Raw genomic sequence first — 14,467 nt, forward strand, 5'->3', positions numbered from 1 at the left:
ATGTCCAACTGTGTATGCATAAAATTTATTTTATTAACATTTTGAAGTTTTTATTTTTATGTTTTTAGGAATATATTGCAAAACATTTTGGTTTCATGCAAAAACAGATTGGCTATGATATTTTGGCTGAGGATACTATAACTGCACTTTTACATAACAATAGAAAACTTCTAGAAAAACACATAACAGCAGCTGAAATAGAAACATTTGTTGGTTTAGTAAGAAAAAATATGAGTAATTGGGAATCTCGTTTTCTGGACTATTTATCTGATCTCTGTATTTCAAATAAGAAAGCAATAGCTATTACTCAAGAGCTAATTTGTAAAAGTGTTCTTAGCGCTAAAAATTCTGATATACTTATTGAAACAAGGTTAGTACCAAATTAAAAAGGCTTACCTTTTTTTTCTTAAATACTAGGTTATGTAATCCTATCACCATGTTAAGTTCAGAGTTTAAGAATGGCCTGATCCTATCTTGCAACATGGTTACTGTGCAATAGAATTGAAATAAATTTTGTTTCTCTTTGTCAATCTTCCTCCCAAATACTTATTTAGTTTGATAGTACAGCTCTCATAAAACTGGCAAAGTTTTCTATTTATTTTTGTGGAATTAATGTTCTATTTACATAGACATTGTACCCACATAGACTGTCGTAGTTTTACTTAATCATTATCTTCTGATGATCCTCCCAATTGAATTAACAGAAATGGCTTGGTGACCTTTGTTTTAACAGTTAATAATGTGGAATATTAACAGTAGTTGGTTGCTTTGTTATTGCTTACCACTTCTTAGTATATTTACTTGCATCATCATATTATTTCTGAGTTCATCTCGACCAGTCCCAGAATAGCAAAAAAATATATTTGACTTTGTTCTGATTGATGAGAGACATTAGAACCAATCCCAGATTTAAGGATCTTCCTTGAAGCTGACTGATTTGACTCACACTCTGGTCAAACAAAATTCTGTGAGAGAAATTGAAAAGAATTCATGGAGTTTAGGTACTAGTTTTTAATGAAAATTCCAAATTAAGCTTTAGCATAAATTCAAATCCCTCCCTGAACTCTAGAAACCCTCTCAGTGAACCAGCACTAGAAAAACAAAAGAGGAAAGTGTAATAGGTCTTCAGGAAATATGAAATTCCAATAAATGCTTTTTGTGACTCATTTTTAAGTAAGTTGAGAATTAGAAGAGCAATCAGATTGAAATGGCAATAGTGAAAGATAAAAAGTTAAAATCACTCTCCTTAGTAAATCTTAATAAAATAACACTGTCTCAGTGTGCTGCTGCTAGAAAGGGGGCAAACAAAACCATAGGAAGAATCAAAAGGAAGAGGCAAACCAATAATGTATCGATAGAGAATTTTGAGGAGCCCTTAAATCAACTGATATTGACAAAAATGGAGTTATGGATAATACAGAATCATAACCCATAAGATATAGGTAAGCTAGATATTCTGGTTGTAGAAATAGTTATCAACAAGCTTTTAAAAAAAGGAAAGTTCCAGGGAAGTTAATGATGAGGATAATACTATGTTAGGGCAAAGCTGTTAGGACTAATCCAGAAAATACGATAGGCCTGAAATGATGTTTAATTTTTCTCATATTAAAAGTTCCCTAATTTGAATGTAGTAATTATGGTATCATTTTCTTCCCTTCAGCCTATTAGATAATGGTTAATTAATTTCCTTTATAACTGAATAGGCCCTATTGCTATTGCTTTTGTGGTATACTGTTAACTAGCTGGTTTTATGAGTTAGCCAATCATTCATACTTCAATCATCCAGCAAACATGGAGAGAGCACTCATTTTTAAGCCAATAGTCCTTTAGATCTAGGGCTACAAGGAAGTGGGTCACTGGTGTAAACCGAGTTTTATTAGTTTAGATTTGTTTTTACAACAATTTTAATTTTTATTAAATTTTTAAAGGATAAAGATGATTATAACAATGCCATAATTAGAAATAAAGCAGAATTAAACATTAAAACAACTTCTCATTTAGTAAAATTGTTTAATAAACTATCCCAAATTAATACAACTGTTTTTGTAGTTGTAACCTGCTTTAGAAACATATTGTGGGTCTAAAGTTGAACTTACCTTATGTAAAATAGCCTTATGCTGGTTGCGCTTAGTATCTATCAGTTCAAATATATTTTTGAATTTTCAAATATATTAGCTATTATTTATTTGTAATCCACTTATAATTTATCAATTATATTAAATACTTACTTTTATGAATAAAACTATTGTTTTAACTCTTCTCAATCTTAATTTTGTTTTTTAATCAAGCCCTACTATTTTCTTGTTGAAATAACTACCCAATTTGCATTGACATTAAAATTAAGATTTCCACTAAAATTCATGGCTGGATTTTGTTAGTTAGGATATCTAGTATATTGTAGTTTACCTTAGGATAATTAAAGAGATGGTGGTTGGAGTACTTTTAATTTTGCTAGTATTTTCAACAATAATTACTATGCTTTCTTTACATTTAATTACATTTGGTATTCTTCATTTCTTGCTGGCTTTCACTATGGAATGAAATGATGGCAAAGTAAAAGATATACAATAAATTTTAAGTTTTTTATTTAAATTTTTTGAACTTCTCTTCTTTATTAATTGTATCAAATATAATGTGTGCAATATGAAAATAGTTATACATACTGGTTTCAAGAATGAATGGTGTGTACTTGATACTTTCTTTGGACTTCTATGATCAAACCAATGATCAATTGTGAATTAATTGCCAAAATATGGCAATGCAAAATAATAAGTAATTTTTTATAGCCTATTTTATTTTATTTAAGCTGTGTTAATTTAGTTTGTATGAAATGTTTTTATTTCAGAATGATATCTGATAGTTCTGAAGAAGATCCTTCAAGCTATAGTAATCCTCCTGCTACTGAGGGGACTGTTGTACTTTTTTGGGATGACAGACAGGTTATTATTAAAACTATTCATATTTTTTTCTCCTTTAAATTGATTCCTAATGTACCAATTTAACCATAACACATTTCAATGGATTCAAATTTTTTTTCAAAGAATGCTTATTACTAAACATGACAATTTAATTAATTTCATGCAGTAGTGGGAACAAAGAAAATAAACGGAATTATTTCTCAATACATTAAATTATTTTATATATGTATGTGTGTGTGTAAAAACAGGTTATTAAAAAAGTTATTCATAATTTATACTATAAAGAAAGTTCTGAAGTTTGATTGACTTCTCATTTCATTTGATTATATATTAGAGTTAATTAAATTAACCAAATTTTTAAGAAGGATACCAATTTCTGAGTATCTATTTAAAATTGTTGATAAGATTGTATATGATATTATTATTAGCCTTGAAGCTAAATTTGATTTAGAATAAAACTGTTATAGACTTAATATTTACTAAGCTTGTTCTTTCTTTATAACCTTATTTTCACAAATTCAGATAAATTTAATCATATAAAATCAAGTACAAATTTTAAATCAGTTTTGTTTAGTTTTTAAAAAAAAGTAGTTCTATAAAATTATATGTAGAACTCTCAGTCAGTTTGTTATGTGTTTATTTCATTTTATAATTCCAGAGAAATAGGGATGACAGAAGATAAATAAATGAATTATAATTATAAAATTTCATTTGTAAAAAAAAATGTAACATTTATAAATTATTTAAAACAAAATTTATAAATTAAAATAGATTTTACTTATTCTTATGAATTTGTATTTATAAATTGAAAACCATATTATGTACGTAATTGTTTTGGGGGACCTGGTATTGATAAGGTAAAGAGAAGAGTGGATTACAATGATGTACTCTAGATCCTAACTCATCTCATATTTCTCATCATCTTATTGATGATCTTTTAAACTTTTAAGTGGTTTGAGTTTAATTTTTCCCAATCTTGAATAGAGTTCATTTTTTAGAAATAACTTGTAAAGCATGTCTGTTTCATAATTTTGTTTTATTCAAGCAATTATAAAAGAGAATTATTTGTTCTTTGAATTACTAAGAGAAGTGCAGACACTGGGATGGGGGGGGTGCATTATGATGCTACATGGTTTTTGGAATTTTAGTTTTTACTGAACCCTTTTTTCAATGTACGGAAATAGGAATACACTGTTGACTAGTAAAAATAATAATAAAGAGTTCCATCACTTCTAAAATTTCAAAAATCAGGTTTTGTCATAACACCCACCTTCCATGCCTGCACCTGTGAGTTTCTTAATAATTAAAAAAACAAATAACTATCACTCTTTTTTTTGTTTACACCATTTTGACAATACCATTATTTATAAATGATTTACCATCATATCCTTGTTGTTAATAAACAAATTATTTCATTGGAAATCGTTATTATATTATTTATCTAATTTTTATGTAGCGCTCACCCTTTCTGGACATCCTTCACACACATACTCACACAAACACACACACACACAGCTGGGAGTACGGACACATAGCCCGGAATTGTGTTGGAAAGGATAGGACCTGCCTATGTCGAAACTGTGGTAAAGCAGGTCACAAAGCTAGTGATTGTGACCAGAAACCTCAATGCGCCTCAAACCTCAATTATGTGCGGGAAATGGAGATGCCGACCACCTCAGCGGAAGTAGTAAGTGTCCAGCTTTCCGTACAGCATTGAGAACAATGATGCAAGTCCAACAACATCGCAGATGAGAATACTTCAACTGAATCTGAACCATTGTGAAGCTGCACAAGATCTCCTTTACCAAACAGTACGGGAACAGCACATCGACGTCGCTATACTCTGCGAACTATATAAAAATCTAGATGGAAATCGTGGGTATCCGTTGCCAGTGGTAAATCTGCTATTTGGGCCTGTAATTCCCAAGCTATCCAGGAAGTGAATACCACATCGCACTCCGGCTTTGTATGGGCGAAGATCAAAGATGTGTACATCTTTAGCTGCTACGCCTATCCCAGCATCACAGTAGAAGACTTTGCGAATTTGTTGGATCGCATTGTCTTAAAGGCTAATTGCCATAATCCAACTATCATAGCTGGTGATTTCCACACATGGGCAACGGAATGGGAGAGTAGAATAACAAATTGACGAGATGAAGTTCTCTTGAAAGCTTTCACACAACTAAGTGATATGACCCTTATGAACACTGGAACAAACCCGACGTTCACTAGAGCAGGAAGATCATCTATCATCGATTTAACGTTTGTGAATAGTCATCTGCATCGGACGCCTCGTTCACTTTAATGCTAGAGAACGAGTATAAATTGAAAGGGTCAGCCGAGGAAAAGGCGCGTACACTAACCTCTTTTATATCTGGGGCTTGTGATGCAGCTATGACCCGTTCAAAGCCTGGCAAACATCATTCCTCAGTGTACTGGTGGACGGATACAATTAGCGATCTTCGCCGGTGTTGCAACCAAGCAAGAAGACGTTACCAGTGAGCAAGACGTCTGCCGGAGTTTCCTGTGCTTCAAGAAGAGTTCAAGAGAGCTAAAAGGAACCTCCGACAAGCCATTAAAGAAAGCAAACGACGGTGCTGGAGAGAGCTCTGTGATGAGGTGGATGCAGACCCATGGGGTAGACCTTACAAAATAGCACTCAAGAAACTATGTAAAGGCACGATGCAGATCCCCACGAGACCAAATGTTGTAGATAGTATTGTCAGAACACTATTCCCTGAACAGGCGAATACTACTGAATGTATAGACAATACATATACAACGGATTTTCCAAAAATCACGCAGGAAGAGGTAGAGGACATCGCCTCGGACCTACAACATGTTCCAGGATTGGACGGAATTCCGAATGTGGTTCCCAGGAAAAGGCCAGATCTTTTCATCGATCTCTTCAGTTCTTGTATTCGTGAAGGCTCAATACCAAAACCTTGGAAGAGACAGCGCCTCGTTCTTATTCCAAAGAGTAAGTGAAGACTGGAAGACCCGTAAACCTATCGTCCAATTTGCTTATTGGATACTATGGGTAAGGCATTTGAGAACATCCTTTCCCTCAGGCTACAAGAGTTCACAGAGGGAGTTAATGGCCTCTCACGGGCTCAATTTGGATTTCGTAAAGAGCGATCCACGATAGATGCTGTTGGATTGGTAGTCGAGATGGCCCGCACAGCAATTGCAGGAGCAAGGTAGAGGAGAGGTGGTAAGTGTTATGCAGGAATCATCACTCTAGATGTTAAGAATGCTTTTAACACTGCAAGATGGACCTGCATAATAGATGCCCTACGGACTATGGCGGTGCCAGCCTATCTTATGAGAGTTCTCACAGACTACTTTAAAGATAGAGTTCTGTTTTATTTTTCAGACATTGGCCAAAGGAGATACAAGGTGACTAGTGGTGTCCCACAGGGCTCAGTATTAGGGCCTCTTCTGTGGAATGTCATGTATGACGCAATCTTTAAATTGACAATGCTGGAGGGAGCCACAGTTGTGGGATTGTTGGAGTGGCGGCGAAGTACTTGGAAGAAGTTACCCTCATCGCTAACCAGGTTGTTGCTACGGTCCGAGGTTGGCTGTTTTCGGTAGGCCTACAACTTGCAGATCACAAGACCGAGGTTCTTCTAGTAACTAGCAGGAAGCAGACTGAGTCTATCACTGTCACGGTTGGTAGGCACGAAATTTGTTCCCAGTCTAGCTTAAAATACCTAGGAGTTATGATCGATGGAAGTCTCCACTTTAATGTTCATGCGGAGTATATTAGCGCCACATCTGCTAAAGTAGCATCCTTTTTGTCACGCCTTATGTCAAACGTCGGAGGTCCCAAAGAAAGTAGCCGAAGGCTTCAGGCTACTGTTGTCCCCTCCATTATGTTATATGCAGCCCCGATTTGGAAAGAAGCTATGGTTACCAAATCATACAGGCAACAGATGGTTTCAGTTTATCGCAGAGTTTGTTTAAGGACAGTTAGCGCTTTTCGAACTGTTTCCTACGAAGCGGTCTGCGTGCTAGCCCGAATGCCACCTGTGGAACACCTTGTTGAAGAAAGAAGCAGGCACTATGGACGACGTTTGCACTTTTCCAGAGAAAAAGAGTGAAAAATAACAATCGACCAGTAGCAGCAGCGTTGGGAGGCTGCAGATTCCGAGAGGTGGACTCACAAGTTAATACCCGATGTGGGCAAGTGGTATGGTCGCCAGCATTGGGAGGTGGATTTTAACATAATCCAATTGTTGAATGGACATGGATGCTTTAGAGCCTACCAGTACCGCTTCAAACTGGACAACACCGCAGAATGCCTTGGATGTCAGACTGTCGAGGAAACCGCGGAGCACATGTTTTTCACTTGCATTCGCTTTGCAGCAGAAAGAAGTGAATTGGAGAGAGTGTGTGGAGGACACGTCACACCAGAGAATGTGATGAGCTATATGCTACTATCAGACCAGCATTGGAACGCAGTGAACATATTCACCACAGTAGTCTAAAGAGGTTGAGAGAGGAAGAGAGGGCTAGAAGATGTTAGTAGCATGGAAACGTAAAAATCATGCAGAGAAAGCGAGGCGGCACTCGGCCATTTCCCTCCATGAAGTAATGCCTAGCGATGGTCCCGTGGAGAGGAATGAACAGATGTAGGGCAGTGGTTTTAGTGGGTAAAAATCCCACACACGGATAGGTACGGGCCTATCCGTGTCTTTTGAATATTTCCACCGACCCTCGTAAAAAAAAAATAAATAAATAAAAAAATAACACACACAGCCAAAAAGTTAAACCAACACTCAATATTTTTGATTTTAAAGATTGCTTATGAGTAAGATGTTTGGTATTGTAATTTAGTTAGTACAAAGTAGACTTAGCCTATGTTCATCCAAATAATCCCTTCAAGATCAAAAGAGGAAGAAATAATCACTTATTTGTCACCTCTTCTCAATTTAAGTATATTGAGAGATTGAGCACCTTTTAACATCTTTCATTTTTTAACAAACATTTTATATCTATTCTGGTCAAGGATCATAGTTCTTTTGAATAAAGATTTAGCCCATTGAACCCAGACATAAAAAGGATTGAAGCATCCAAAATATTGTAAGAACATTTGGATTGTTAAGTCCACTATTTATGACATACCCCTGCAGTTCCGAGTGACATGCAGCTACAAATGGAGGGCCAGCTTAGGCTAATCGAGTGTCACAACTAAATCTGATGATCCATTTACACACTCCTAGTATTGAGATATAGCCATTTAAATATGCCTGAGGTTCAGAACAGGTTTCAAATCATTTTAAATATATGTCTCAGATCACACAGTGTATGAACCTGTGTGAACACAGGTGAAGAACCTGTTATCAAGGGAATATGAACTTCGAATGAGGTATTGCATCAGGTCCCCAATTCCAGGAAGGGTATTGCAGAGAAAGGTTGTTATTTGCTAGCTAGCAATTAGGAACAGTTTTAATCATGAAGGAGTGTCTCTATTACTCAGACATTTTAGGCTGACTATGGAATTGATCAGGATAGTGATTTACTTAATGTACTCTTTGCAGGTCACATTATTTTTTGGCAGTTAGTTATGGTTTGAGGAAGACTAAATTTCCATGCTCTTACTGTACTGATTGCCATTGATAATGGGGTCAGTCTGCTTCGAGGTACAGGTGGTGATTAGAGATGCTCTTTGAAGCTAGTATCCCTATTTTCTCCATTTATTGATAATCAATTCATGTTGATGGAGGATAATGCATGCTCACTCTATAGTTTTTACCCAATACTTTGAACATGTGAAAATTACAAATTGGGACATACTGACATGATATTCTGATATGAAGCTGACAGAGCATTTATGGGATGACTTTGGTAGATGTATTTGCCATTATTATCCTATCCATCTTCCTAGTTATTTGAATCAGCTTCAATGTAACTTCTTTTTTATTTTAATTAAATGTAATTTCTTCTTTGTCTTACTGGATTAGGACTCTTAACCATGCAAGAGGGGGTAAAAGCCTTTATTAGGTGGCCATCCTCTCAGAAAAATGGATGTAACTGAAGAATTATCTGCTTTTAATGTAAATTTCTCATTTTTATCCATTATAATTTATTTATGGAGTATTATCAATAAATTTTTTTTTGTAGAGGTTATTTGTATAATCTATAGAGAAACTAATTCTTACCACAAAGTAAAAAAAATACTATTTACAAGAAATATGGGGTAAAGTAAGAGTCTATTTTTTTTTTCTGCTACTGACTGTATATTTAAACCTTTTCCTCCAACTTCATTTTTTACTTTCTTATTATGAAAATAGTTTTATTACTTGAAAAAAATTAATTGTTATTTATTTCAAATATTTATTATTTAAATATTAAAAAAATTTATATTCTAGAAAAGCCAGGCATTAGTTTCCTTATCACAGAGTGCAAAACTAAGTAGTAGAACTAGTATTGCTCTGCTGGATTATTATCGTCATCAGCTCAATTTATTTTCTAATATGTGCCTTAACCGTCAATATCTGGCTCTGAACAATCTCTCTCCTCATTTGGATATAGATTTAATTTTGAAGTAAGTATTAGTTTTTAATTATTGCATTTTAAATGTACTTTATATTATTATTATCATTTTTTTTTTTTTTTTGCAGGTGTATGTCTGATGAAAGTGTGTCATATGATTTGCGGGCATCATTTTGTCGTTTAATGCTACATCTGCATGTTGATAGAGATCCTCAAGAACCCGTTACACCAGTAAAATATGCTCGCCTTTGGTCAGAAATTCCTTCTAAAATATCTATTAATGAGTAAGTAGCTCTTTTTTCAAATCAAGATATGTTATAATTGGTTTATTATTTTTTTAATTGAACTGTGAAATTATGACCTAGCTTCGTAAACTAATTTTAAACTTAATAATACACCTGATAGCTTTCTTTGTAACAATATTGTAACTACATTTTTAAAGGCCATCTAATAGAGCTCTTTATTTAGTTCAGTTTGACAAGCATTGAAAAGTTAATTCCGTTTATAATAATTATTTAGTCTTTTCTTCCAATTGATTCTATTTTAATATATTTGTTACCCAGTGTGATTGATTAATGTACTGTATGATATAACAGTACGATATATTTAGTAAGTATTACTTAATAAATAAATATTTCTGTTTACTTTTAATATTACTCTTAAATATATATTAATTAATTTTTTTATATTCCTAATTAGTATCATCTCAATTACAGTTATGATAGTAATCGAACACCTGATCCAAATAAAGAAGTTGTGAGGGCAAAATTTAGTTCTACTATTATGTTTGTGGAAGATTATCTTTGTAATGTAGTTATTAAAATGTGGAATTTTTCGGATCAACATCAAAACAAGCTCACTTTTGAAGTAAGTATATTAAGGAGTTTAAAAAATCATATCAGTATCTTCAGCACATGTTTTTTGTATTTACATAAAGATATCTAAATATCTTTTTTATCATAATAAATTTACACATTGCCATTTCTAATCTTTTAAGTCGAAACAAAAACGAATGAGGTATTAAACCATACATAATGCATTTAAAGTAAAACATGATGAGTTAAGGAGTAAAAATCTCTATGAAAACTGTTAAGAGTTAAAGAAATACAAATTTAAACATTTCGTTAAAATTAAATAATCCAATTTAAAAAAAAAAAATTAATTTTACTCTTCTGAATAAATCTCTTATAAGAATGGAAATACTACCTAAAAGAGTTGAAAGGAAAAATGTCTGATTTAATGAGAGTGTTGTGGCTGAAGGTTTTATCTAAAAATAATAACTTCAAGATATATTTATATGTGACTATGTATTTATATAAAAAACAAAACTATTAAATATGGTTTTCTTAATTTTCAACATTTTGCAAATATCCATTAAATGTGATAAATTTATCTCTGTGACAAATATTTGGCTATGAGCATCATGAGAGGAGTTTTCCTTGAGAAGGTGTAAAAATTCTTACACTTTTTAGGTTGGGTCCATTGGGGTGGGGTTTCTGTTAGATGAGGTTTTACTGCAATATAAGCTAAAACGTTTTGTCCAGTGGCACTCATTTAAACAAGTATGTGTATATCTTAAGGATATAAAAAGGAAATGTTCAATATTAGATAAGTTAAATGAAAGTACAAGCATTTAGTTCATCCTAAGAGTGAAAATATTCTTATAAGACAGCATTAAGAGATTTGACAGTGAATAAACCAGAAATTGCTAATATGACTAAAAAGATCATTAAATCTCCTTATTTTAATTGAAAGTTTGTCCATGGAATGGAGCTGGTTTCTAAAGTTTCAACAGATGAGAGTACAGAAAAGAAGAGAAAAAAAAGTTTTTCTGTGGACTAAGTGTGAATCTTTCATCCTCATTACTGACCAGAACACATTTCTACTCTAATTAGTTAAACTATTAAATGCATGGTAACTTTAAATATGAACATAAGAAGAAAATGTTCGATGGTACGGTCAGCGGAGTGGAAAACCCTAATAAGTGAAACTTATTTTATTTGGTCCTATGTTTTGGCCCAAATTTCGGCCTTCATCAGGGCTAAGAAGATAACAAATTATATAGGTACGTAAGTAGTATGAGTAGAAAATATATAAAGTAAAATTAATAAGAAGTAATATAAGAAGATTAAAAAACATTATGAAAAGGTAGTAATATGAAATATCATGAGAAAGAAAATTTATATGTAATTAATTAAATATGTAAGTAAAATAACATACTTAAATTAGTAAAATCTAAAGTTTCATAAGCTAAAAGAAGTAAGTTATAAAACTGACTATAATTTGATGTATGGAATATAATTATAATCCTGAAATAATAAAATTGTCAACTAATACTAGAACCTAAGAAGTTGTAACTTCTAAAGCTTGAGTTTCACACATATATTTTTTTTACTATGCTTCCTTGGTTTTGAATTGGTCTTAAATTAAATTTAATTTTAGATAAAATTGATAATTAAAGATAATAGTGAATATAAAAAAGGAGAGAAAGGAAGAATGTAGTTATTATTATTAGCATAATAATTATGATTATTTATTTATTTTTTGTCAATATATAATCCATTTTACAAAATAAGCTACAAAATTTCTAAATATTTTGGTATTAGTTTTATCAATCACCGTAATGCATAAATCATGTTTCCATATCTATAGTCTACTGTTGACTACTAAAAATAATTAGATTTAAAATACAAAATAGTTAAGAAATACAATTTAACAAAAGTTAAAGTAATTTATTATGAATTTTTGTAGGTCGTTAAACTTGCCAGGGAACTGATTTACTTTGGATTCTACAGCTTTAGTGACTTACTTCGTATTACAAAAACCCTTTTGAGTATTCTGGATTGTGCTTCAGAAAATGACATTACCCAGAAAATACCAACTGGTGAAATTAACTGTGAGTTTCTAACAATTTTTTATTCTATTGATTATTGTAATATAATTATTGCACTTTAATTTTTATTTCACTGGTGCTAACTGTCTGTTAATGTATACCTGTGCATTCACTCCTACACATATTTCGTAAGTAACCCCAAGGTTATTATTCAATTTTTATTTTATTCATCAATTTGTCAACTACTTAGTTTCTGTTAGAATTTAGTGATCTTGCAATAATTTTTATTATTTATTTTTTCTTTTATTTTTTAATTAATGTGGTTTTGTCTTTTCTTATAATTATAGTTGTTTTCTTTACTTACCAAAATTAATGAATGATAAATCAGTACAAACTTAATTATTAAAACAATTTACTTGGAATGAAATTTATTAAGGACAACATTAAGAATATTTGAAATTATTCAGAAATTTTAGACAAAAATAAAAAGTTGACATGTTCATTTTTTTTTTCATATGTCCAAGAAATTATGAAAAGAGCATGCTAGTCTAGCTAATTATAAGAAATGCTTATGAGATAGGAATGTGTATTTAAATTTTTTTGTTTAATATTTTCTATTTTTTTAGATTTATTAGTGACTAAATAAAATATAGTTATTTCAAAATCATGCTTTTAATGTTCTTCTAGCTGAAGGTGGTGTTTTGAGATCCATTGGTGATATGGGTGCTGTGGTAACAGGTTTAACTTTGGCAACTGGAATCACTCGTACACAACTTCTTGCCACAGTTCCTCATAAATCTACCTCTCATCAAAAAAAGGAATACCCATTGGTTATGGATACAAAATTAAAAATTATAGAAATATTACAAGTAAGTATTATTTACTGTAAATTTATAGAATGTTATGCAATATATAATTATATATCAAAATAATGTGCTTTAATCAAGTCCTTATATATTTTTTTTTAATATTTATATTGTTTAATATTATAATTTCTTTTTTCAGTTTATTTTAGATGTTAGATTGGATTATCGTATTAGTTGCTTGTTGTCTATTTTTAAGAGGGAATTTGATGGTTCTGAGAGGTCTTGTAGTGATGTCCCTATAGGTCAAAAACCTATTGATCTTGAATTGATTGGTACACAAGCAGAAGGTATTTTTGGCAACAGGTGAGTTTTCGTTTTTTTTTTTATTTACCATGAATATCAAATATCTCTCATTACTTTTTACCTTATAAGTATTTTTAAAATATATTTCAATGGCCCAAAATTGATGAAGATAAAGTTTATTTGAACTTTAAAATTATGCATAGCTGAAACACCATTCAAGAAAGAAAAACAGATAAGTATTACATATATAATGGTAAAATGATCCAAAAATTACGGTTGAAATTTCTAATCAGTTGCTAATATGTTGAGCACTTTACTAGTAATTTTTTTTTTATGGCAATAACCATTGCGGCCTATAAGGCCTATTGTGCACCAACCACATTACCACGTTGTTGCATTGTAGTAGCACAACATTATAATGAGTTTATTAAAGCTTAAGATGTGTAGATTCTAGGAATCTAAGTAAGCTTGAGGGATCCACAACACAATCCACCCTAAACAGCATGAATCTCAAACCTGTCAATCGATTCCACCAGCATATAATGTAGTATGCCGTCTTATCCTCACCATTTTAGAATCTGTACAAGGATGACTGTAAGCTTGAAGTTAAACATATATTGATTAAGTCTGCAGTGGCCTGTATAGATCCCTGTAATTTTCTTAAGAGAACTCCTGTCCAGCTGAAGCAGTTCATCTAGGAACAGCTTAGTTGTAGCTGTCTTTTGCTAAGCCAGTAACGCTTGGCCCTTAAGCCATAAGCTGCCTTTATATAATTTTTGGCATAGCTCAGGCTTATGCCACAGTTGTAATAGGAATGGTTTCAGAACCATTTCTTGTTAATCTGTGAGTATGTTTGTTGCTAGGAATACTGCAGTGACCTGGCACCCATTCAGTGCTGACTTTATTAATGCATGAGAGTTTGTTGAGTGCTATATAGCAGTCTTCAACAACTCTGGATCATGTAACGGGGTTGCTGAGTGGACTCTAAGGGGTTCGAGTAAGTATACTCTGATCACTGGTAGGCCTTTCTGCAGCAGGGCAAGAAAGATGCCCTCCACTAGTATTAGATTTTATCACTATCCTATTATAAAAAATTTCAACCCATA

The 14,467-nt window shown here is 32.3% G+C and overlaps 1 protein-coding gene across 1 annotated transcript in view; it reads left to right on the forward strand.

Annotated features, from left to right (window-relative positions):
* Window positions 1-14,467, forward strand: part of Itpr (Inositol 1,4,5,-trisphosphate receptor) — a gene marked incomplete in the record, with an annotated part of 110,924 nt that overhangs the window by 36,135 nt on the left and 60,322 nt on the right. The window contains 8 exon segments of the mRNA XM_067047567.1: window positions 69-370; window positions 2,846-2,939; window positions 9,296-9,471; window positions 9,548-9,703; window positions 10,136-10,286; window positions 12,171-12,315; window positions 12,940-13,121; window positions 13,258-13,421. Coding sequence (XP_066903668.1) covers window positions 69-370; window positions 2,846-2,939; window positions 9,296-9,471; window positions 9,548-9,703; window positions 10,136-10,286; window positions 12,171-12,315; window positions 12,940-13,121; window positions 13,258-13,421 — 1,370 coding nt within the window.

The sequence above is a fragment of the Halyomorpha halys genome, unplaced genomic scaffold (assembly GCF_000696795.3).
Source record: "Halyomorpha halys isolate HHAL.00 unplaced genomic scaffold, Hhal_1.1 Scaffold1384.1, whole genome shotgun sequence".
In the NCBI taxonomy this organism is placed as follows: Eukaryota; Metazoa; Arthropoda; class Insecta; order Hemiptera; family Pentatomidae; genus Halyomorpha; species Halyomorpha halys.